Genomic DNA, 22,784 nt, shown 5'->3' with positions numbered 1-22,784 from the left:
TTTTTGCATCTATATTCATCAGTGATATTGGTCTGTAATTTTCTTTTTTTGTAGTATCTTTGTCTGGTTTTGGTATCAGGGTGATGGTGGCCTCATAGAATGAGTTTGGGAGTGTTCCTTCCTCTGCAATTTTTTGGAAGAGTTTGAGAAGGATGGGTGTTAGGTCTTCTCTAAATGTTTGATAGAATTCACCTGTGAAGCCCTCTAGTCCTGGACTTTTGTTTGTTGGAAGATTTTTAATCACAGTTTCCATTTCATTACTTGTGATTGGTCTGTTCATATTTTCTATTTCTTGCTGGTTCAGTATTGGAAGGTTATACGTTTCTAAGAATTTGTCCATTTCTTCCAGGTTGTCCATTTTATTGGCATAGAGTTGGTTTTAGTAGTCTCTTAGGATGCTTTGTATTTCTGCACTGTCTGTTGTAACTTCTCCTTTTTCGTTTCTAATTTTATTGATTTGAGTCCTCTCCCTCTTTTTCTTGATGAGTGTCGCTAATGGTTTATCAATTTTGTTTATCTTCTCAAAGAACGAGTTGTTAGTTTTATTGATCTTTTGCTATTTTTTTCTTTGTTTCTATTTCATTTATTTCTGCTCTGATGTTTATGATTTCTTTCCTTCTGCTAACTTTGGGTTTTGTTTTTTCTTCTTTCTCTAATTCCTTTAGGTGTATAGTTAGATTGTTTATTTGAGTTTTTTCTTGTTTCTTGAGGTAGGCTTGTATAGCTATAAACTTGCCTCTTAGAACTGCTTTTGCTGCATCCCATAGGTTTTGGATCGTCGTGTTTTCATTGTCATTTGTCTCTAGGTATTTTTTGATTTCCTCTTTGATTTCTTCAGTGATCTCTTCGTTATTAGTAACGTACTGTTTAGCCTCCATGTGTTTGTGTTTTTTACATTTATTTCTCTGTAATTCATTTCTAATCTCATAGCGTTGTGGTCAGAAAAGATGGTTGATATAATTTCAATTTTCTTAAATTTACTGAGGCTTGATTTGTGACCCAAGATGTGATCTATCCTGGAGAATGTTCCGTGCGCACTTGAGAAGAAAGTGTAATCTGCTGTTTTTCGATGGAATGTCCTATAAATATGAATTAAATCTATCTGGTCTATTGTGTCATTTAAAGCTTCTCTTTCCTCATTTATTTTCACTTTGGATGATCTGTCCATTGGTTTAAGTGAGGTATTAAAGTCTCCCACTATTATTGTGTTACTGTCGATTTCCTATTTTATAGCTGTTAGCAGTTGCCTTATGTATTGAGATGCTCCTATGTTGGGTGCATATATATTTATAGTTGTTATATCTTCTTCTTGGATTGATCCCTTGATCATTATGTAGTGTCCTTCCTTGTGTCTTGTAACATTCTTTATTTTAAAGTCTATTTTATCTCGTATGAGTATTGCTACTCCAGCTTTCTTTTGATTTCCATTTGCATGGAATATCTTTTCCATCCCCTCACTTTCAATCTGAATGTGTCCCTAGGTCTGAAGTGGGTCTCTTGTAGACAGCATATATATGTGTCTTTTTTTTGTATCCATTCAGCAAGCCTGTGTCTTTTGGTTGGAGCATTTAACCCATTCACATTTAGGATAATTATCCATATGTATGTTTCTATTACCATTTTCTTAATTGATTTGGGTTTGTTTTTGTATGTCCTTTTCTTCTCTTGTGTTTCCCACTTAGAGAAGTTCCTTTAGCATTTGTTGTAGAGCTGGTTTGGTGGTGTGGAATTCTCTTAGCTTTTGCTTTTCTGTAAAGCTTTTGATTTCTCTATTGAATATGAATGAGATCCTTACCAGGTAGAGTAATCTTGGTTGTAGGTTCTTCCCTTTCATCACTTTAATTATATCATGACACTCCCTTCTGGCTTTCAGTGTTTCTGGTGAGAAATCAGCTGTTAACCTTATGGGAGTTCCCTTGTATGTTATTTGTCGTTTTTCCCTTGCTGCTTTCAATAATTTTTCTTTGTCTTTAATTTTTGCCAATTTGATTGATATGTGTCTCGGCGTGTTTCTCCTTGGGTTTTTCCTGTATGGGACTCTCTGCATTTCCGACACTTGGGTGGCTATTTCCTTTCCCATGTTAGGGAAGTTTTTGACCATAATCACTTCAAATATTTTCTCTGGTCCTTTCTCTCTCTCTTCTCCTTCTGGAACCCCTATAATGCGAATGTTGTTGCATTTAATGTTGTCCCAGAGGTCTCTTAGGCTGTCTTCATTTCTTTTCATTCTTTTTTCTTTATTCTGTTCGGCAGCAGTGAATTCCACCATTCTGTCTTCCAGATCACTTATCCGTTCTTCTGCCTCAGTTATTCTGCTATTGATTCCTTCTAGTGTAGTTTTCATTTCAGTTATTGTATTGTTCATCTGTGTTTGTTTGTTCTTTAATTCTTCTAGGTCTTTGTTAAACATTTCTTGCATCTTCTTGATCTTTGCCTCCATTCTTTTTCCGAGGTCCTGGATCATCTTCACTATCATTATTCTGAATCTTTTTCTGGAAGGTTGCCTATCTCCACTTCATTTAGTTGTTATCCTGGGGTTTTATCTTATTCCTTCATTTGGTACATAACTCTCTGCCTTTTCGTCTTGTCTATCTTTCTGTGAATGTGGTTTTTGTTCCACAGGCTACAGGATTGTAGTTCTTCTTGCTCTGCTGTCTGCCCTCTGTGTTGTATCATTTTTAAAGGTGTTGATACCAGTCAGGAAATTTAGTGTAGACTCATGTATTTTCAATCCAGTAATAAAAAGAATCTAAATATGTAGTGACTGAGGAAATGTTTAGAAGTGAAATATATGTCTTTTTGCTTTTATATTCTAAAATATTGTTAGATAGATTTGGATAATTTTTTCTACAAAGGTTTGCAGACGTTGATTTAGATCTCATTAGAGGGATCTCCATTTTCTATCTTTGCATTAATGAGCAATAAATCATGATTTTAATGTGTAACTTACAGCTTTTAGAGTTTTACTGGCTTCTTTCCCTTATCCATTTCTCAGTCTGTTCTATAAATTCCTTTTCACTTTTTTACAACTGAAGACTCAAATTTGCATCTGTAGCATTTTCTGTCTTCTTATTTCTTGTTAATTGTTAAAGTAGAGGAGAGGTTAAGTGAAAATAATTCACATTAATTGCTTTTGCAGATTTCTCATAATTATGGTGCTATTAACTATGTAATTAGTGATATTTAATATAGCCTTGGTAAAACATATATACCAATTGTTATAGCATCCTATTGAATTTCCCCAAGTTCTAGTTAATTTCTCTCCTTCTGGCTGAATAGGCTGTTCATTGGACAGCTCTGAGTGACATAATTCACACGATATGAACGGTACCCCCTGATGTGTGTGTTTGTGAGTGTGTATGTGTGTATATGTGTATATGAGAGTCATAGTGAATATGCATTTGACATTGGTTAATATTAATAACTTAAGAGTAGCAGTAGTGCTATGGGTTAGTCTGACTGCATGGGGGCTTAGCTTCTTAGTCTGCAAGGGCATAAGACTGTATCAGTGAATTAATATCCTTCCCCCTAGAGGCTTCATTACCTTCGAATATGTACATGTAATATACTCAATAAATCACTTAGCGTAGATCTCTGAAAATGCAGCCTAGTTGGCATAATTCTGCTTTAAGCTGGTAAATGATTTGGACATAGGAATCCAGAGTTATGTCACAAGAAACTTATTGCTATATATGCACACACCAGCAAACACAGACACAGACCCCAAAAATAGGAAAGAAATGAAGCTTCTGTCTATGAACTTGTGAATGCAGCTGAATTGAAGAAGAAATCAATACAGCAAAATGATTATTCCTTTGTTGTTTTGTTGAGGAAGTGATTTCTTATACTCTGCTGGGGAAGGGTAAGCAGGGAGGTGCAGTTCAGTTAGGGAATTCTAGAGACTTTCTTGCAGTCAGTGTGGTAGCCACAGTGATCATTATTATCTCTGAGGCTTTGTCCCTGATACCTGCAGGGGCTAGCCTTGGTTAAAATCAGGGCAACACCTAATCTGCTTCCTCTCCTCTGTCTTAACACTTGATCTGCCCAGTTCCTTCATTTTGCCTTCTCCTTGCTTATGGATCTCATTTTGATAAGCTATCTGGATTTTTCTTTAAAATAGAGTTGTATTTTTTAAATGTCTCAATTTTCCCTCTTCAAAATTTATTTGTACTGTGTTCCATTCTCTCATGCTCTACTAAGCAACCTGTCCTTGTAAACTGTTTCTCTTCATGGTCTAAATTGAATTACTGTGATAGCCACCAGTGCTGGGGGTTGGTTATTCTTTCTCCTGGGCACCCCACGCACCCCACCTGTCCTTCTCTGCCCTACTCTGTACCCCAGGAGCTGGACTTCTGCAGACTGTATCACCCTGGTCTCCTTGCCAGATGGCTTTGGGCAGAGTTTGCCAATGAGATGCACTGGCAGGAAATCGGAACGCCAGAGGAGAGAGAGTTGGCCGCGTTTCTTCCCTGCTCCTTCCCTGCACCAGGCTGTGTTTCTGGTGGTACCTGTGTCTCTCATGATTTCGGCTCCCACTGGGCTGCCTCTCCTTCATAACTCTGGCTCACTATGGGCTCCAATAAAACCATTTCCTCTGCCTGTTCCTTAACCCTAGGGTGACGATGACTTGTTGCTATTGCCAGAGTCTGGGTCCTTCTCCAGCCCTTGTTTCCTCACCTTTGATCCAGTGGCCCCCCCAAGTTTACCACTTGGTCTCCTGTGTTTACATGTCACTTATGAATTTCTCAGTTATAGCACTTAAGCTTGGCTTTTAGTATAGTTAATTGTGTACGAGTCTGTCTTCCCACCTCAGTAGTGAGGGGTCGAAACATGTCTCTTTCATCTTTGAATCCTAGTACCTAGCAGACTACCTGGCATGTTAGCAGGAGCTCAGTACATATTTGTTAAATGTATCAACAAAGTAATACGAATTTTACTCCTGCAGTCTACTTCTATGTCCCAGAGCCATCCTTATGGATTTTCAAGATTCCTTGTAGTATTTTTTAGGAATGATTAGGAATATATACATATATATGTATATATGTATGTATATATGTATATATTTCTGAGTTTCTTAACATTTTTCCCCTAAAAAACCTAGGGAAGGCATACTCTGATGGCATTACTAGGTATTTAGAGTAAACTTCAGAATTATGGAGAATCACAGCAACTGATCAAAAAAGAAACGAGACAAAAATCACTTGCTTTGGGTTCTCTCTAAGCCAAATTCACACTGTTTGTGCTGATTGCTTGAAAGGAAATGAAGCAATTGTGATCTCATTCGTTTTGTGCTTCTCGCTCTGCCAAGCTCCATTTGGTGCCCTATTGTCTCACAAGTTGCCTATTTGAGTCTTTGGAATTAAGAGTTTAGAGAAGAAGGTCCATCTGCTCTGCATGAATATTAAATTATCATAAGACTTTGTATAAGGAGAATTTACCCTTGTGTTTTTACAGTGTTTCCTTTTCCCTCTGCTCTAAGAAAGACTTGGAACATCAGTTTTTTTGCTTCAACATACCCTTGGACTTGAATAGACTGCAGTTATCGAGTTGTATAATATAATAGGCTTAGGAACCTTTGAATGGCAGGTGCTGAATAGAAGAAGGTTTTATTTATTCTCCTTATCTCATAAAATGTGGTACTTAAGTATAATTGAACACGCCATAAGCCAGATCTTGGTATTTTGAGGTTATTGAATCTCATAAGAAAAAACAAAGCACAATCTTAAAAATTACACGTTGGAGAGAGACATTTTACAATCAATCAGGTTCATTAAGTAAATGCACATGCTATTGTAATTCATATATGATAGATAGTATGCAACTGACAACTCCCTAGTTTCATTTTGAATATTCATGAGTGAGCAAGCTTCAACCAGCTTTTAAGTAATATAATTTATGCAAGTAAGTTGTATTCCCTTCCAACAACCTCCAAAACTTTAAAATCAATTTGCCAGTAATATATATTATGTAGTGAAATTTGTTAATAAAAGCTGAGTAAGGAGATCAGTTGAAGGATGACATTTTTAAAATGTGCATGCTTTCCATTATTTAAATGTGCACCTTTTAAATAATCAGTTAACTTTTGTGCAAAGATGAAAGTTGGCTTAAATATGAATATTTGTACAACCATATATATATTCAATATTATTAATAGATGTATGTCTGATTTCTTTGTTATAAATTTTTTTAGGCAATGTGATACTTTTAAAGATAATGGGATATATAAATTCTGAAGAGGGACTTTATTCTAACTCACACAATGGAATTAAAAGGAAATGTACATACCCCTTTTGTAAAATCCATGTAGTTAAAATTAAAAATTTGATTTAGTAAGTAGGGCTAACAAACTGCTTGAGTTTTTTTCCTATCAGATGACTGCTTCTTCTGGTCTTTTGAAATGATTAGCTTGGGTTGATCTAGATGTAATGGAGCTCCAAAGATCTACAATATTGAGTGTCCTTTGAAAGGAAAACCGTACAAATCTGTGAAAACAAAAGTTGGTTCAGAGTCTTAGAATGGAGGGCTAATAAGCCCTAGAAGGATACTGAAAGTTAAGCTTAATTAGCTTCAGGGTAAATCTGTCTCTGTTTAGGTGATGAGTCAACATGGGTAGTGGGAAACATTCATTTCAAAACAAGCAAGCAGTTTCCATTGGCTAAATGTTTGCTGTGAATTGTAAATATTTTGAAAGTCTCAAAAAAATTCTTTGATACTTTGTATGCATTTTCACTCATTAAAAATGTTTTTGCCACTGAGTCTGAAGTTCCATCTTAAAATTTTATTTAATTGTGATGGAAGCAAGGCAGGCCCAGATTAAGACCTTTCAACATCTTAAATAGGGTGCCTTAACCCACATGTACTTACAAATAAAATGATACTAACCCATAAAACATAATATTTACATGTATGTACTGGAATTAAAATAGTTTCTTTCTAATTTTCTGTTTTAAAATTCTGTAATGGTATATAAAAATGAACTTTTCTCATATTTGTGTTGCCCCTGATTTGTAGCTGCTTTGAGCACCTGCTTAATATGCCCTGAAGTGGGACATCATCTAACAGGCAAGTAATTGGCTTTGAGTCTGCTTATCAGCACTCCTTTTTCAGAGTTTAATTCTGACTTGCCATTGCCCCTTATCCTTTTTGTACCTTATTTTACTCTCTGAACTTAATGGGAATGAAAATAACTTGAGCCTACATGTGCCTTATATTGGGTTGAATTTAGGTTTACAGTTACTCAAACACCTTGAAAAGTCACAAGGACATGTGAAATATTGTGGCAAAATGATCTGAACACCTGTAAGCTATTTTTCTTAATGAAACATTTAAAAAATATATATATTTTTTTACTCCAAAGCTATATGCCAATTTCATGGACGAACCTACTTTGAAGGAGAAAGAAATACGGTCTACTCCTCTTCTGGAGTATGTGTTCTCTATGAGTGCAAGGTAAGGAAGTGCTTCCTGTGTGTTTCAAAATTCTTACAGTTACATGAACACAGTAAATGTTCCTTTAAAAACCTCACCCTTGTAATACCTTTAAAACTTCTAAGGCAAAGAGAAAATTTAAGAAATTTAAGATGATAATTATAGCTCAAATGTATAGAAATTCTCATTGTTTTTGCAATCAAGTAAATTAGTGGTTGTAAAATAATTTTCCCAACAAATAAAAACTCTCTTTTGTCAAATTAAAGTTTTATGAAGTTGTCTTATATTTTCCAAATACAAATCAACTCCTTGTTTGCTGTTTTGAAGAAAATGTATTAGATAAAATTAGACTCAGCCTGTTCTCACTCTTGCTTTTGACTCGTAATAAATATCACTCAGTCCAATTAAAATCAGAACAAAATTTACCTAATAAAAATCAGCTGTTGGATGGAGATGAGACTGATATTGATCTTAATTCCTTTGGGAGGAATCTTTTAAATAATTTTAAGGGGAATGCTTTATAAATGTGCTCTTGACGTATGCTTCTGAAGCAAACATGATTCATTTTAAGTCTGCTTCTTGACCTACTAATTGAAAAACTAAATATGTTTCATAACACTTTTCACATTTACCTTTTATAAACTATGATTTTATATTCCTTGACCATAATGTTATATTTCAAGCCATATTCTATCTAAAGGAAACTGTCTACATATAAAGTTTCTGCTTTAGGGTTCATTTACATTTGATCCTTAATTTTCTTCTTCAAATGCCTCCTGTACATGGTTTGTGGGGATGATTTAGTATGTATAGATTATTTAGAAAATTAAGTTAAGTGATTTACCCTGCTGGCAATAAACTGTGAGCATTCATATGATTAAGTGTTGGGGAAAGGAAAATCCTCAGAATTTTGCCAAGATAAGTTGAATCTGAAAAATCCAGCTGTATACCTCATGCATCTTAAGTTGGAAGACATTTGGGATAAGCAAGGCAGAGACATAAAGATGCAAAACTGTGACAGATTTGGTTTCTAGAACATGAAAGCTCTGATTTGTTCATGTCCATTATTAGGTATTCTAGCTGCTTCTTTTGGCTTTAAATCAGCTCTCCCATGATGTAGGTTACCATCTTAAAGTTAAGGGAGCTGGGGCATAGGAACATTAACACAATTGCTGAAGCTGTATTTCAAGATGGATTTTTCTCCGTCAGCATCCCTTCACCAATGCTGTTTTGAGTGGAGCAGGTCCCACTGCAGATATAAAGATTGGAAGGCTTGGAGTGAGATCTAGCAGCACCAAGGAAATCAGAGAAATTTTACTTCAAGGAAGGTGGAAAACTTTTGTCAGCTGGTTTCTAAGTAAACTCTAACTTTGAAATATCAGCCCTAAATCTGAAAATTATGAGGGCATTTGAAGATTCTTCACTTTGTGTGTGTGTGTGTGTTCTTTTCATTTGACAAGTGTATTCCATAATACTGATAATTATGATTTAAAATTTACTGAGATAGTTTCCTACTTGATTTTAAAATACCTATAGAGTGATTTTATTTTAAATTCAGTTTGTGAGAAGTCTGTATATAGGCAACTCTGCAGGTGCTTAATACATATTGGGTGAATGAATAAATGTTACCATTTATTTGCTCAAACAAAAGAAATCACTTCCTACCCTCTAACGCTGTGCTGTCCAGTAGAAATACGATGCAAGCCACACATGTGATTTTTATTTGGGCTAAATTTTCTGTATTCAACCCCATATATCCAAAATATTATCATTTCTAATGTAATCAATATAAAATTCTTAATGAAATATTTTACATTATTTTATCATACGAAGTCGTCAAAATCTTATAGCTAGTGGCTATGGATTCTACAGCACAGCTCTACCAGAATTTCATAAGCTTTTGTATTCTTCACTAAATTCTTGACATTAAGGACTCCCATTGTTTTTTCTCCCTTCAGGCCCCTGAGCTATTTTACATAATTGTCATCTCTCTCAGGCTTCCATTTTCTGGGCTGTCAATTCTAGTCCTTCTTTGTTCCTTTATTGTCAGTTTTGTGGCCTTGAAAATGTGTCCTGGGGGGTCTGTGAGTTTCATAGTAACAGAAAAATACTGTGGTCCTGAAAATAAGATTATCAGAATGGATATTACCATCAAACCAAAGGAAGAATAGCGTTTGACTCCACAGTATACATGTCTTCTGACACTTTCTTTCTTTTTTTTCCTGCCACTATGGTGACTTGGAGAAAGTCCTTTCCATCGATAAGCCAGGAAGAGGGAGATATTGAAATTACGATTTCTTCAATAAAAGCAGTACTTATAGAAATGATATCTAAAAAGCTAAGCTATTGAGCAGTATTAAAATGGAAGCCTTCAAGTTCCAACGGTTATTTTATTACTTATGTATTGGTAAGCATAGTATAAGAGTTAATGACCCTCGCTCTTAAAGAGACTGGAGGTTGACAGTATAGAAGCAAAATGTTTGCTTCAAGGGCAGTGCTGTTACATTTATCAGAAAAGTGTTCTGTTCTGTATTTTGGTTTCTCTTTGAGAAGGGTTTTATCTACTTTGGTGGCTAGAACTATAATCGTTTTACATTGACTTATTCATTCAGGAAAATTTTTCGCTTGCTTATTATATGCTAGGAAAAATGCAAGACATTCATGCTCAAGAGACATAAATCCTGCCCTCATTTTCCTTATAGTTTCGTGAGAGATCCCCAATATTCCTCACCACACTCACTTGGGGTAATCTATAATAGTTTAGGAAACTTTGAAATGAGAATGTTAAAAAAGCCCGGGTTTTATTTATTGTTTTTTCCAAAGTGAGCTATTGATGGAATTCAAGCCGTGACTTTGCCACAGTTGTCATCTGGATGTGCAAATATGTTGTAAACTACCAGAATCTTCAGGATCACTCTGGTGTTTGGAAATTGAAGGCCTGGCTGCAGTGTGGCTTGCTTCCGTTCCCAGAGCTGCCTGCCCATTTGAAAGGCTTTCCAGTTGTCATTTAATGTCATTTTGCAAGTGAGTGTGTGACCTGTGCAGAGGTTCTCAGGGTGAAAATTTTACTCTCATGTTCGAAGAAATTTCTTGGATGCTGGATCTGGAAACTTCTGAGTTATTCCTAATTAAGAGGTTTGAAGCTTTTATTTTCTGTTGTCTGACAGGACCAGACCATGAAGCTGGTTGAGAGTTCAGGCTGTCCAGCCCTGGATTGTCCAGAGTCTCATCAGATTACCTTGTCTCATAGCTGTTGCAAAGTTTGTAAAGGTAAGGCTTTTCTGTAAAATAAAATGTCTGTGCGTGAGTCATTCTAAGAGGCTAGTTCAACTGATAGGAAATAGAACTTTTTATAATCAAGTTATTTGCAAAGACTATCGAATTAAAATCGAGATGCTCCCATGCATTTCTGCAGGATGTATTGTACCTGTCTCAAGCTCTGGGTTTCTATACTTCTCTCTGTGTACTTGTTCTGAGTCAGCATGGCATTGTTGAAAACATTTACACAACAGTGTTGAGTTGTTTTATTGTTTCTTTTTTTGCCGGGGGTGGGGGGGGATTTCCTTTCTTTTCTCTTCAGTCTGTTTTTATAATTGTCTGAGCATAATTCCCATGTTGTTCAAATCCCTCTCTTCACAATTCCACTCTCCTTCACTGATAGGCTTCTATACTACCAAGAAGAGAGAGGCCATCAGACATGCATTGCTTGTTCTGTGTTGCCTCTGTGATGTTAAGCCTATGACCAATAAGTAGAAGGAACTTAGATTTTTAGTTCAATATAAGAAAACAGTAAAACTTGAGGTATTCAGAAATGCAGTGGACTACCCAGGAGGCAGTGAGTTGCCCATCACTAAAGATTCTTAAACTTGGTATTTTGTTATAGATTTAAGTATTAAACTAAAGGATTAATTATATGGAATTTTTATGTTCCCTACCAATCATGAAATTATATGTGCCTTCTTGTGTTATCCTGAAATTATGTGTTTGTGAATCTATCTCCTTCATTGGATTTTGCACCTTGAGGGCAGGGCTGGGTCTTTATATTCATCTCTATATTCTTAATACCTAGTATGACACCTGGGATGTAGTTGAGGCTCATAACTCATGTAGTTGGTACTGTATAACAGTGCCTTAAATGAGCTACTAGCACTTGTTTTAGTAATAGCCTTTATTGGTGCAAAATAAAACTTAAATGGAAAAAAGTAAGAAAAAGAAACTTTATAAAACATATAACATTTTGTTTCCTTTTAATCTCATCTATTAAAAAGGAAACAGAAGATCCCTCGCTCCCATTTTTAGGAGGGTGGTACAGTTTTTTCATTTTCTTTTTAGCTACTTCTTCCATCCATTCAATTAAGACGGCCTGATTGCATCCATATCTTTTTAAAGAGCCTTAATAATACATTACCAAAAGCAAGTTAAGAACGGAAAAGCTAGCTACAAAACTGGTTACATTTAAATTGCCTATAGTTTTAAAAATTAATATGTTTACACAGCCCACTCAAAATATCAATACAATGACAAAATATACCGTGACCTACACCCCCTCCACCTGATATCCTGATATCATTGATATGTGGCCGGCCAGAGCCAGAACCAAACTCAGGTTTGGCTTCTCATTGCTCAAAAGTCAATGTTCTAGAGACAAGGATTGGTGGAAAAAGAAAGATGTATTATTCAGGAAGCCGGCAACCTGGGAAGATGGTGGACTAGTGTCCCCAAAACCATCTCCGAGTTGCCAGTTAGGGGACAAGAGTTTGTAAAGGAAAAGTTTCAGAGGTGTGCAGTAGGGGGCTATGTGTGGAGGAGCACAGTCTGCTTCAATAATCACCTTGAAATTGGTGGTGCGGTGGTCTGGTCCGAGTCACCTTGATGGTGTAGGGAGAGCAGTTAATCTGTAGCTGCAGGCTTGAAATGTCCTGTAGTTCCTGGAATTTCTCAAGCATGCAGAAGGTTATTCTTTAAGCATTTAATCATATTATAGCTTATTCAGGCCTAGGTCATAGGTTTTTCTCAAAATGGAACTGGAGCTTCCAATATGGAGTTGCCTTCGCTAAGGCAGAAGCTCAAATCCCTTTTCCTAATTCCTGAATAAGTGTTTCAGAGCCAGATTTCAGATACATGGGATGGAGCCTTGGTATCACCTTAAAAAACACTCTTCAATAAGTTATTTTACTCAGCCTGGATTGAGAACCTCTGGTTTAGAACTGGAATTGAAATTGGACAAGTTGGCCTTTCTTGAAACTTTTAGCACCATTTAAAATAAAGATTACTTCCATTTCTGACTTCAAATAAATAAACAAATGAGTCCTCCTGGCATTCTCTGACTTTTAAACTAAAAAACGTCAAGTTTTTAAAGGCTTAAATTTTGAGTCAACTCCTACACACGTATTGTGACAAATTCATTTGTAGTAAGGTTGGCCTCCAGTTTCCAGGCCTGTCTGCCTAGTGCTAAAGATGCTGTGTTCACATCTGAAAAACTAAGTTGTTCAACAACAGTTAGTAAATATTCCCTGAGGGCAGAGCATGAGATTAAATTGTTGACCTTTCCACTGGAGGCTCGGCCGGTGGTTGGAAACCAAGCTGTGCACCGAAATAAGGCTCCAGATTTCTAGGCACCAAGTCAAATCCAGCCAGGGCTGTTTTCTAGGTACCCTGCTGTCTTCCATTGTAGCAGCTCAGGAACAGTGTAGCAGGAATGTTCTTTTCACTTTTTTCATATCTGAGAGCTCTTTCAAGGAAGCTTATGACAAATTACAACACGACAGAGGCTTCATGATACAGCAAGGACTCTGGCTTAGAAAGGTACAGAAATAACGTGAAACTATATGTTTTCATATCTCAGCCCTTCCCATTCTTCTTCTCCTCCCTTGGCCTCCCCTTTCTCTGCTTACAGACCATCAAGTCCTATTCACTGGATGCCCAACTTTAATTTAGCATTGACTTTGCCTTACAATTAGAAGTGATAGAGGCACTGTGTGCATAAGGCTGAGTGGGTGTAGATTGTTTGCACCCAACTTCTGGACAATTCATAGTTTCCCACATCATTCAATTACACCTTCATGATTCTTGTTATCTGTGTACCACAAATAACATTATTTAGTTAATGTTTTAATGTCTACTGTTAGTCAACTCATTTTGTGAAAATTTAGTTTTATTCCTAAGCAGTGGTATCCATGAAATAATGGGATTATTTGTTAGATTCATGTATTTTTTTAATACACATTTAAATAATTCCATTGCTATCAGTACTGTTTTTTTAAATGTTCATCCATGCACGTGAACTACCTTTTGGGAAAAATCAGGATTATCCATCATCTCGAAGACGATACTGATATGAGTTAGTATTCTTTCAGGTACAAGTGATAGAACACCCAATCCAACTGACTTAAGCAAACAGTGGAATACATGGCCCCAGTGAGTGGTTTGACTCAGATCTCAAATCTCGCCCCTTTGCTTAGATGCATCTTTCTGTTTGTCTCCTCTGAGGTGGCCTTATTTTCAGACTCTATGTGTTCCCTGACATTCTTATGCTCACGTTATTATGATACTCAAGTAGGTGGAAGAGTAAATTCAATATCCTCGTGAGTTGAACAAAGGTCCCAGAATTGAGTTTCAATTATCTGCATTAAACTGAACTGCATCATTTGCTCAGACCTGAAGAAATTACTATGTCCAAGCCAATGGGATGCATTGATTGGTGTGGCCTTAACCAGTGGGCAGTGTAGTCCATTTTCCTGTAAGCACCTAGGCTAACAGTAGAGGTGAAGAGTTCATCCCAGGTATGATTAGGTTTTTGTTTTGTTTTGGTTTTTTCCACAAAAAGGAGGAATAGACACCTGTAAAGCAAAACCAACAAATATTCACCTCAAAACTATTGCATTCTCTTTCTCCTGGTTATTATGAATAACATTTATTTATATTGTTCTTATGCATAATCTTTTGTATCCGACCCTTCCTTACCCTTTTGTATCCTCAGTCATAGAGAAATGCTTATTAATATGTTATAGAACGATCTAGTACACTTAATGAAAGAATCTCATGTAAATTTGGAAAGCTTAAAAGGAATAGAAAACTTGGTATCCTTGAGGTTAAAACCCAAAGGAGGAAATAAAAGAAAGACCTGATTGTATTATATCATTAATCTATCCATTTATAGCAAATATTTGAATTTTCTCCTATGATAGGTATCTCAACACATTTGGTTTGTGGCTTATTAGTAATACTCTAGTTGCTTTAATTATTAACAAATGCTATACTATTACACTTTTACATAGATGATCTCATTTGAACCTTTTGCAAGGTAGATATTATCCTAATTTTACAGGTGAGAAAAGCTGAAGGTTTAGAAAGGTTAATTAACTTACACAGCTAGTAATTTACACAGCCAGTAAGTGCTAGAGATCAGATGTAAATCCAGGTCTTTCAACTCCAAAAACCAAGCACAGATGAGTAGGAATGCGGCTATAATGGTGGTAGGACTATGGTTTATTGCCCACCCATACTCTGATTTTTTTTGAAGTTCTTCGCTATAGATTGGAAACAAGCCCCTTTAACTGAGTCTGAATTTTCTAACCATCAGTAGTTAACCTTTTAACCTTGGCATTTTTGAATCTAAGCAGTAAAACAACCAATAGATTCAATCAACTTATTTGTTGAAAGGCTAAATCAAAATAGCTATCTGACATTGTTTAGAGTAAATTAGTATTTGACACAATTTTCAGTTTTCAAGTCTCCAGGTTAACTTAAAAAACTCATCTGATGAAAAGTGAAGTACTCCCTAACTGAACCAAAAACAATGAAAAGTAGAATCATACTGTTATCTTATAGTTAGAAAATTCTTGCAGCAATTAAACACTGCATGGTGAGCGTGTGCATGATATTTGATGCTGAGATGAGGGGGTCTTACCATTACTTATAGAGACCGGAAATGGATTGTAATAGAGGAGGCTTACGGCATAGACAGTGACAGCATGGATTGGACAGAGTCTGAAAAATAGAAGAGAAAATGCATCAAAATGAAGGGTTGAAAGATAGTTTTGAAAAATATAAACTTATGAAAGAAAAGTAAAAGTGCCTCAGGAACAGTTCCTGTTCTTAGTCACTGCTCTCTAAAAGTTGTTTGAAGCATTACAGGTAAAATTCTACAGATTTAGCGCTGTGTTAAAACATGGTCTCTTAATTCTCTGTGTATCTTAAGGAGTGGGCCAGTTTTTTTTAGTAACATTGTTTTAATTTAGAATAAATATAAAGTGATTTTTTGGATCATTTTCATTTTAGGTTGATGATGTGCTGAGCTATTGGGATAGAGAATGAGGATGACTTTTTAGCTGAAATTATCCCTTGTCAGGCATTGTAAAAAGACACTGGAATACATTTTAAGAAATATGGTCTCAATTTAGCTACTTAAAGAAGGAAATAAAAAGACCCAAGGAGAAAACATTTTTCACTTTTCCTTTCCTTAAGAGTGAACCTTTTACTTCTAAAATTTCAGCCTTAATCATGAGAATTTAGATTGTGAAGAATCTTGTCAAGAAAAGTTGTCAAGTGATTTCAGTGCTGTTATTGACTATATATTTTTCCAGTCTTCATACACTCTGTTCTATTTTATTTTATTTCTGTAGAAATCACTAATTCTTTCGATTTTTCCTATCCTTTTTATTAATTTTATTTATTTATTTATTTATAGCTGTGTTGGGTCTTCGTTTCTGTGCGAGGGCTTTCTCTAGTTGCGGCAAGTGGGGGCCACTCTTCATCGCGGTGCGCAGGCCTCTCACTATCGCAGCCTCTCTTGTTGCGGAGCACAGGCTCCAGACGCGCAGGCTCAGCAATTGTGGCTCACGGGCCTAGTCGCTCCACGGCATGTGGGATCTTCCCAGACCAGGGCTCGAACCCGTGTCCCCTGCATTGGCAGACAGATTCTCAACCACTGTGCCACCAAGGAAGCCCTCCTATCCTTTTTAAATGCATCACTGTATTTTGAGAGCCTCACCCTTCCTAAGGCTTATTAAATTGTACAAACACTATTTTACTATACATTGTAGTTGCATTTCATGGGAGATTTGTTTTAACTCTGGGTCAATATTCAACATAGTCCTTATGGGCACAAACCAATTGGAATGGACATCAACCATTGTGCTGAACCAGAGTATACCTTTTGGCTGTGGTATAGCTTAGTTCACCCTTTCACTGAATCACAGCACTCTATGCTAATTTGATAACAAATAAGATGAGTGTAGAACTTACATCTTCATGATTTGCTCAAGTAAAAGTCTTTTCTTGCATGTAAGCAGATGAGTTTATTCTGAGCTACATGAAATGTATTCTTCTAGACCTCTTTCCTTTTATGCATGGTGAAAAAGTAATTCATTAGACAGTGTAAAGCTAGACAGAAAATTTATGCATCAAGCAATTTGAAAATTGTTTGAATGATGTATAATCATATAATTTCCATTAAATATGGATTCCAGTGTTCCAGCTTTTTATTTCAGCATCTTAGATGGTCTTTGAACAGGGATTCACACAGGAAAAAGAGATTCGAGAAATTACACGATTGGTGTCACTGTTTATGAAATGTTCCATTTTTCTTTCCTCTACATAAAGACTCTGGAATCTGTGAAATCTTCATAATTCATAAAAACTTTCTTTTTCTTTTGAGTGGACATACTTTGTCTTGCAGATTTCCTGAGAAAATTAAATTAAAGTGATGTGATTTTTTTTACAAGTTTAGAGTTTTGTGGGGTTTTTTAAGGATGCCAAGTTGTCTCTTTCATTTCTTAAATGCATAATGTGCACATCCCATCTGGCTTGGTCTGTATTACTCATAGTTATTGACAGTGTTCAATCACTAATTCTCAGATCACTTTCCTTCCTCACTCTGTTGTCTTCTATATTGTAAATCTTCATTTTGTACTCCAAGAATCTTTCTTTGTTTCCAATATTTGGAGGGCTGTAATTGGAATATTAGGGACTAGAGATAGCATTTATAAAGTCAGAAATAGAGGAGACTTCAAGAAGGAATTAACTGAGTTAACTTCAAGAAGGAATTAATTGAGTTAAACACACTCAAAAACTTTTTAGTACACATAGCATATGGTCCTATAAACATTGGATGAAGATATCCACTTAATTGTTTAGAGAAATATAGCTTCTAAATCAAAGAAAGATTTTAAGGAGACAAAGTTTATTTGCTTTGTTATGATTTTATTTACCCTAATAAGTTTCTTTTTTCTTGTAGGTTATGACTTTTGTTCTGAAAGGCATAACTGCATGGAGAATTCTGTCTGCAGAAATCTGAATGACAGGGCCGTTTGTAGCTGTCGAGATGGTTTTAGGGCTCTTCGAGAGGACAATGCCTACTGTGAAGGTAATCCTTGTAATGATGTGTAGCTTGGCTGTATAAATTTCCTAGGATTACTGCATGCAAAATTTATTAATTTCCCAGGTCGTCAAGTTGATGGGCCCATTAAAAGCAGTGAATTTAATCCGAAGCATATTAATCAGCTAAAAATAATTATCTTTCAAATTAAAGTTTTTCAGCTATCTGCTACATGTCAGACTAATCAGTTAATATGGCTGGGTTTCTTGAATTAGGACAATGCTTCCACTGTGAAATTGCCTTCTTTTTTTCATAATTAGATATTCAGGTAGTTCACACATTGACATGATTACTGTGGCTTGCAGTAAGAATTGTAGTCAAATTTTTTCCGACAGTGTTGTATAACAAAGACAGTCAATTAACAGGAAGATAAAGTGCCCAGCACCATTTCTGTCTGCTACTGTCAGTAATCTCAGTGGTTGTATTCACGCTCTGTGGTATTTAGTAAATAGCTCCAGTGGAGAAAATAGTTTCCTAGTTATTTTAAAAATCTTAACTAATGTCCCAGGTAGTTTATTGTCTCATTGAAACAGTCCAAATACAGTGATGAGTCCCCTGGCATTCACAAATACTGTGGCTTTGACTGTTCGGGAAGACCCTAGAAGTCCATGAGATGTAGTAATTTATAATTTCCCCAAGGCACACATTTGAATCATTCTCATTAATTGTGTGACTAGCGAGTGGGTCTTGCAAGTAAGAACACTGATATGGTGGTATTTGGGCACTTGGACAGTTTTGGACTTACCCTTTCCAGATGTCAAGAATGTGCCATCAGTCCTTAGAGATCATGTTTAGCTACATGATGATTTACTGGCCCTTGGGAAACCAATTTCTTTTGTTTCCCTCAGGTTTCGATAGATTTTCTCTGCCTTAAAAATTGGTATTCACTTTTTAAATTGACCTTTTTTTTTCTCAGCATATTCCTTTAAATGCTTCTGATTCAGTCCTAAAGAGACCATTCTATTTTTGCCAAAAGAAAGACATATAGCTTCCCTTCCCCATTCATAAGTAGATTTTATTTAAAATTCCTCATTTTGAAAGGTTTTATATTAGAAATGAATTTAAAGTAACAGTAAAATAATGTATTTTTCATTAATATTTGGGATCTCTAATATGTAATAAGTTCCACTGATATTGTTAATGTGTGTAACATGAAATCACATGATATAAATTCATACGATACCTCTTCTTGAATCTTAATCTTACGATAATTATTCATATTTTGAGCTGCTTCTTTTTGTTGTTGTTAAGTATATTCACTCTTGTAATAAATATTTAGTGAGCACCTACTGTGTACCAAGCACTTTTCTAGGCACTGGGTAGTAAATGGTGAATAAGACTGATAAGGTTCCAGTGCTCAGGAGCTAACATTCAAGGGAGAAGACAGAGAATAAGTGGGTAACTTAGAAGTAGAGAAGGCAATTTAAGGTAGTAATAAATAATAGGAAGAAAGTTAAACAGGATGATGTGATAGAAATCGATTGGGGATTAATTTAGATGAGATGGTCAAGGAAAGCCTCTGGGTTTGGGGTTGGGAGGGGATTGACAGTTGAATTGAGACTTGATGATAGGGAAGTAACATGGAAAGATCTGCAACAGAGCATTCCAACTAGAAGGAATAGCAAGTAGATAGTCCCTAAGTGGTAACTAGCTTGGATGTTCTAGAAACAGAAAAAAGGATAATGTGATGGAGCAGATGAGTCAGTTAAGATGCAATTGGAGAATTAGGTAGGGACCAGGTAATGTAGGGAGGCTGTAAGTATTTTAGATTCATCTAGTAGGGGAGTGATATGTACAGACTTGTATCAAAAAAGATAGCTGTGGCTGCAAGGTGTAAGATGAACTCTGGGGTTGGATGTGGTCAGAAGAACAGAAGTGTAAACAGGAAGACCAGTTGGAAGGCTATTGCAGAAGCCTAAGCAAAGCTGTTGATGGCCTGAATTAAGAGAGTGGTAAGAGAGATAAAGAGAAGGAGCATATTTACGTATGTTTTGGAAGTAGAGCCAACAATGCTTGCTGATAATTTACTGTAGAGGAGAATTAAAGAGTGATAAATGGGAGTCAAGGTTTTGATTTTGAGCGGTACATGGATGATGTTGCCATTTATTGAGACAGGAAAGAGTTCAAGGCAAGAGGCCAGAAATTTAGATTATTTATCAATACAACCTGTTGAAAATTGATTTAATTGTAAAGACTAGATCTCTGTTTTTATGTACACATTTATCTGCAGTGCAAATTGGCAGCTGTTTTCTATTCTGAATGGATCATACTGAAAAATGGTTTGTAAATTTCCTCATGTTATTTATTTTTCATTTAAGGAAGTAATCTTCAGAAGTTAAAATAATGGAAAAACTTGTTGGTCTATTATAGGGATCTTGAATTTTTTATACATGAGTACTTCTAGTGTATCTTTTGTTATTCATGTTAACAGATTCTGCAGTATTCTGATCAAATTTGATTTTCTTTTTCATTTTGTTTTATTGTTGTTGCTAATAATTTTTTATTGAAATATAATTGACTTACATATTATATTAGTTTCAGATGTACAACATAGTAATTTGATATTTGGATACATTACAAAATGATCAGCATGATAAGTCTAGTTACCATCTGTCACAATATAAAGTTATTACAATATTATTGACTATATTACCTATGCTTTGTGTTACATCCCAAGACTTATTTATTTTATAACTGGAGGTTTGTACCTCTAAATAGCCCTCACCTATTTCACTAATCCACCAACCCCCTTCCCCTCTGGCACCCACCAGTTTGTTCTCTGTTTATCTGAGTCTGTTTCTCTTTCATTATATTTGTTCACTTGTTTTGTTTTTTAGATTTGACATATAAGTGAAATCATATGGTATTTCTGTTTCTTTGTCTGACTTATTTCAATTAGCATAATACCCTCTTGGTCCATCCATGTTCTCACAAATGCAAGATTTCATTCTTTTTATGGCAGAGTAATATTCCATTGTATATATATACCACATCTTATATATCCTTTCATCTATCGATGGGCCCTTAAGGTGCTTTCATATCTCAGCTATTTTGAATAATGCTGCAATGAACATAGGGGTGCATATATCTTTTTGAATTAGTGTTTTTGTTTTCTTTGGAAAAATACCCAGAAGTGGAATTGATGGATCTTATGGTAGTTCTATTTTTAATTTTTTGAAGAGCCTCCCTACTGTCATCCATAGTGACTATATCAATTTAGATTCCCACCAACAGTGCACAAGCATTCCCTTTTATCCACAGCCTTGCCAACACTTGTTATATGTTGTCTTTTTGATGATAGCCATTCTAACAGGTGTGAAGTGATACTTCATTGTAGTTTTGATTTGCATTTCCCTGATGACTAGTGATGTTGAGCATCTTTTCATGTGCGTCTTGGTCATATGTATGTCTTCTTTAGAAAAATGTCTATTCAGATCCTTTGCCCATTTTTTAATCAGGTTGTTAGTTTTCTTTATGTCTTATAAGTTCTTTGTATATTTTGGATATTAACCTCTCATTAGATATATCATTTGAAAATATCTTCTCCCATTAAGTAGGCTGCCTTTTGTTTTGTTGATAGTTTCCTTCACTCTGCAAAAGCTTTTTATTTGATGCAGTCCCATTTGTATGTTTTTGCTTTACTTTCTCTTGTCTAAGAAGAGAGATCCAAAAAATTATTTCAAAGACTGATATCAAAGAGTGTACTGCCTATGATTTCTTCTAGGAGTGTTATGGTTTCAGGTATTACATTTAAATCTTTAATCCATTTTGAGTTTATTTTTATATGGTGTGAGAAAGTAGTCAGTTTGATTCTTTTGCATGTAGCTGTCCAGTTTTCCCAACACCATGTATTGAAGAGGCGATCCTTCCCCTCTGTATATTCTTGGCTCCTTTTTCATAGATTAATTGACCACATAAGTTTGGTTTTATTTCTGGGCTTTCTCTCTTTTTTTTTTTTAACATCTTTATTGGAGTATAATTGCTTTACAATGGTGTATTAGTTTCTGCTTTATAACAACATAAATCAGTTATACATATACATATGTCTCCATATCTCTTCCCTTTTGCATCTCCCTCCCTCCCACCCTCCCTATCCCACCCCTCTAGGTGGTCACAAAGCACCAAACTGATCTCCCTGTGCTCTGCGGCTGCTTCCCACTAGCTATCTATTTTACGTTTGATAGTGTATATCTGTCCATGCCACTCTCTCACTTTGTCCCAGCTTACCCTTCCCCCTCCCCGTGTCCTCAAGTCCATTCTCTAGTAGGTCTGCATCTTTATTCCCATCCTGCCCCTAGGTTCTTCATAACTTTTTTTTTTTTTTTAGATTCCATATATATGTGTTAGCATACGGTATTTATTTTTCTCTTTCTGACTTACTTCACTCTGTATGACAGACTCTAAGTCCATCCACCTCACTACAAATAACTCAATTTCGTTTCCTTTTATGGCTGAGTAATATTCCATTGTATATATGTGCCACATCTTCTTTACCCATTTATCTGTTGATGGACACTTAGGTTGCTTCCATGTCCTGGCTATTGTAAATAGAGCTGCAATGAACATTGTCGTACATGACTCTTTTTGAATTATGGTTTTCTCAGGGTATATGCCCAGTAGTGGGATTGCTGGGTCGTACTGTAGTTCTATTTTTAGTTTTTTAAGGAACCTCCATACTGTTCTCCATAGTGGCTGTATCAATTTACATTCCCCCCAACAGTGCAAGAGGCTTCCTTTTTCTCCACACCCTCTCCAGCATTTATTGTTTGTGGATTTTTTGATGATGGCCATTCTGACCGGTGTGAGATGATATCTCATTGTAGTTTTGATTTGCATTTCTCTAATGATTGATGATGTTGAGCGTTCTTTCATGTGTTTGTTGGCAATCTGTATATCTTCTTTGGAGAAATGTCTATTTAGGTCTTCTGCCCATTTTTGGATTGGGTTGTTAGTTTTTTTGTTATTGAGCTGCATGAGC

The 22,784-nt window shown here is 35.8% G+C and overlaps 1 protein-coding gene across 2 annotated transcripts in view; it reads left to right on the top strand.

Annotated features, from left to right (window-relative positions):
* NELL2 (neural EGFL like 2) overlaps positions 1-22,784 on the top strand; it is a 363,845-nt gene that overhangs the window by 141,154 nt on the left and 199,907 nt on the right. For both annotated transcript variants that reach the window (XM_082349392.1, XM_082349391.1), the window contains exons 11-13: positions 7,358-7,449; positions 10,596-10,698; positions 17,666-17,794. In XM_082349392.1, the coding sequence (XP_082205518.1) occupies positions 7,358-7,449; positions 10,596-10,698; positions 17,666-17,794 (324 nt within the window). The remainder of the gene's footprint in view (positions 1-7,357; positions 7,450-10,595; positions 10,699-17,665; positions 17,795-22,784) is intronic.

The sequence above is a fragment of the Balaenoptera borealis genome (assembly GCF_965194805.1).
Source record: "Balaenoptera borealis genome assembly, chromosome: 13".
Taxonomy (NCBI): domain Eukaryota; kingdom Metazoa; phylum Chordata; class Mammalia; order Artiodactyla; family Balaenopteridae; genus Balaenoptera; species Balaenoptera borealis.
This window is presented reverse-complemented; position numbering and strand designations above follow the sequence as displayed.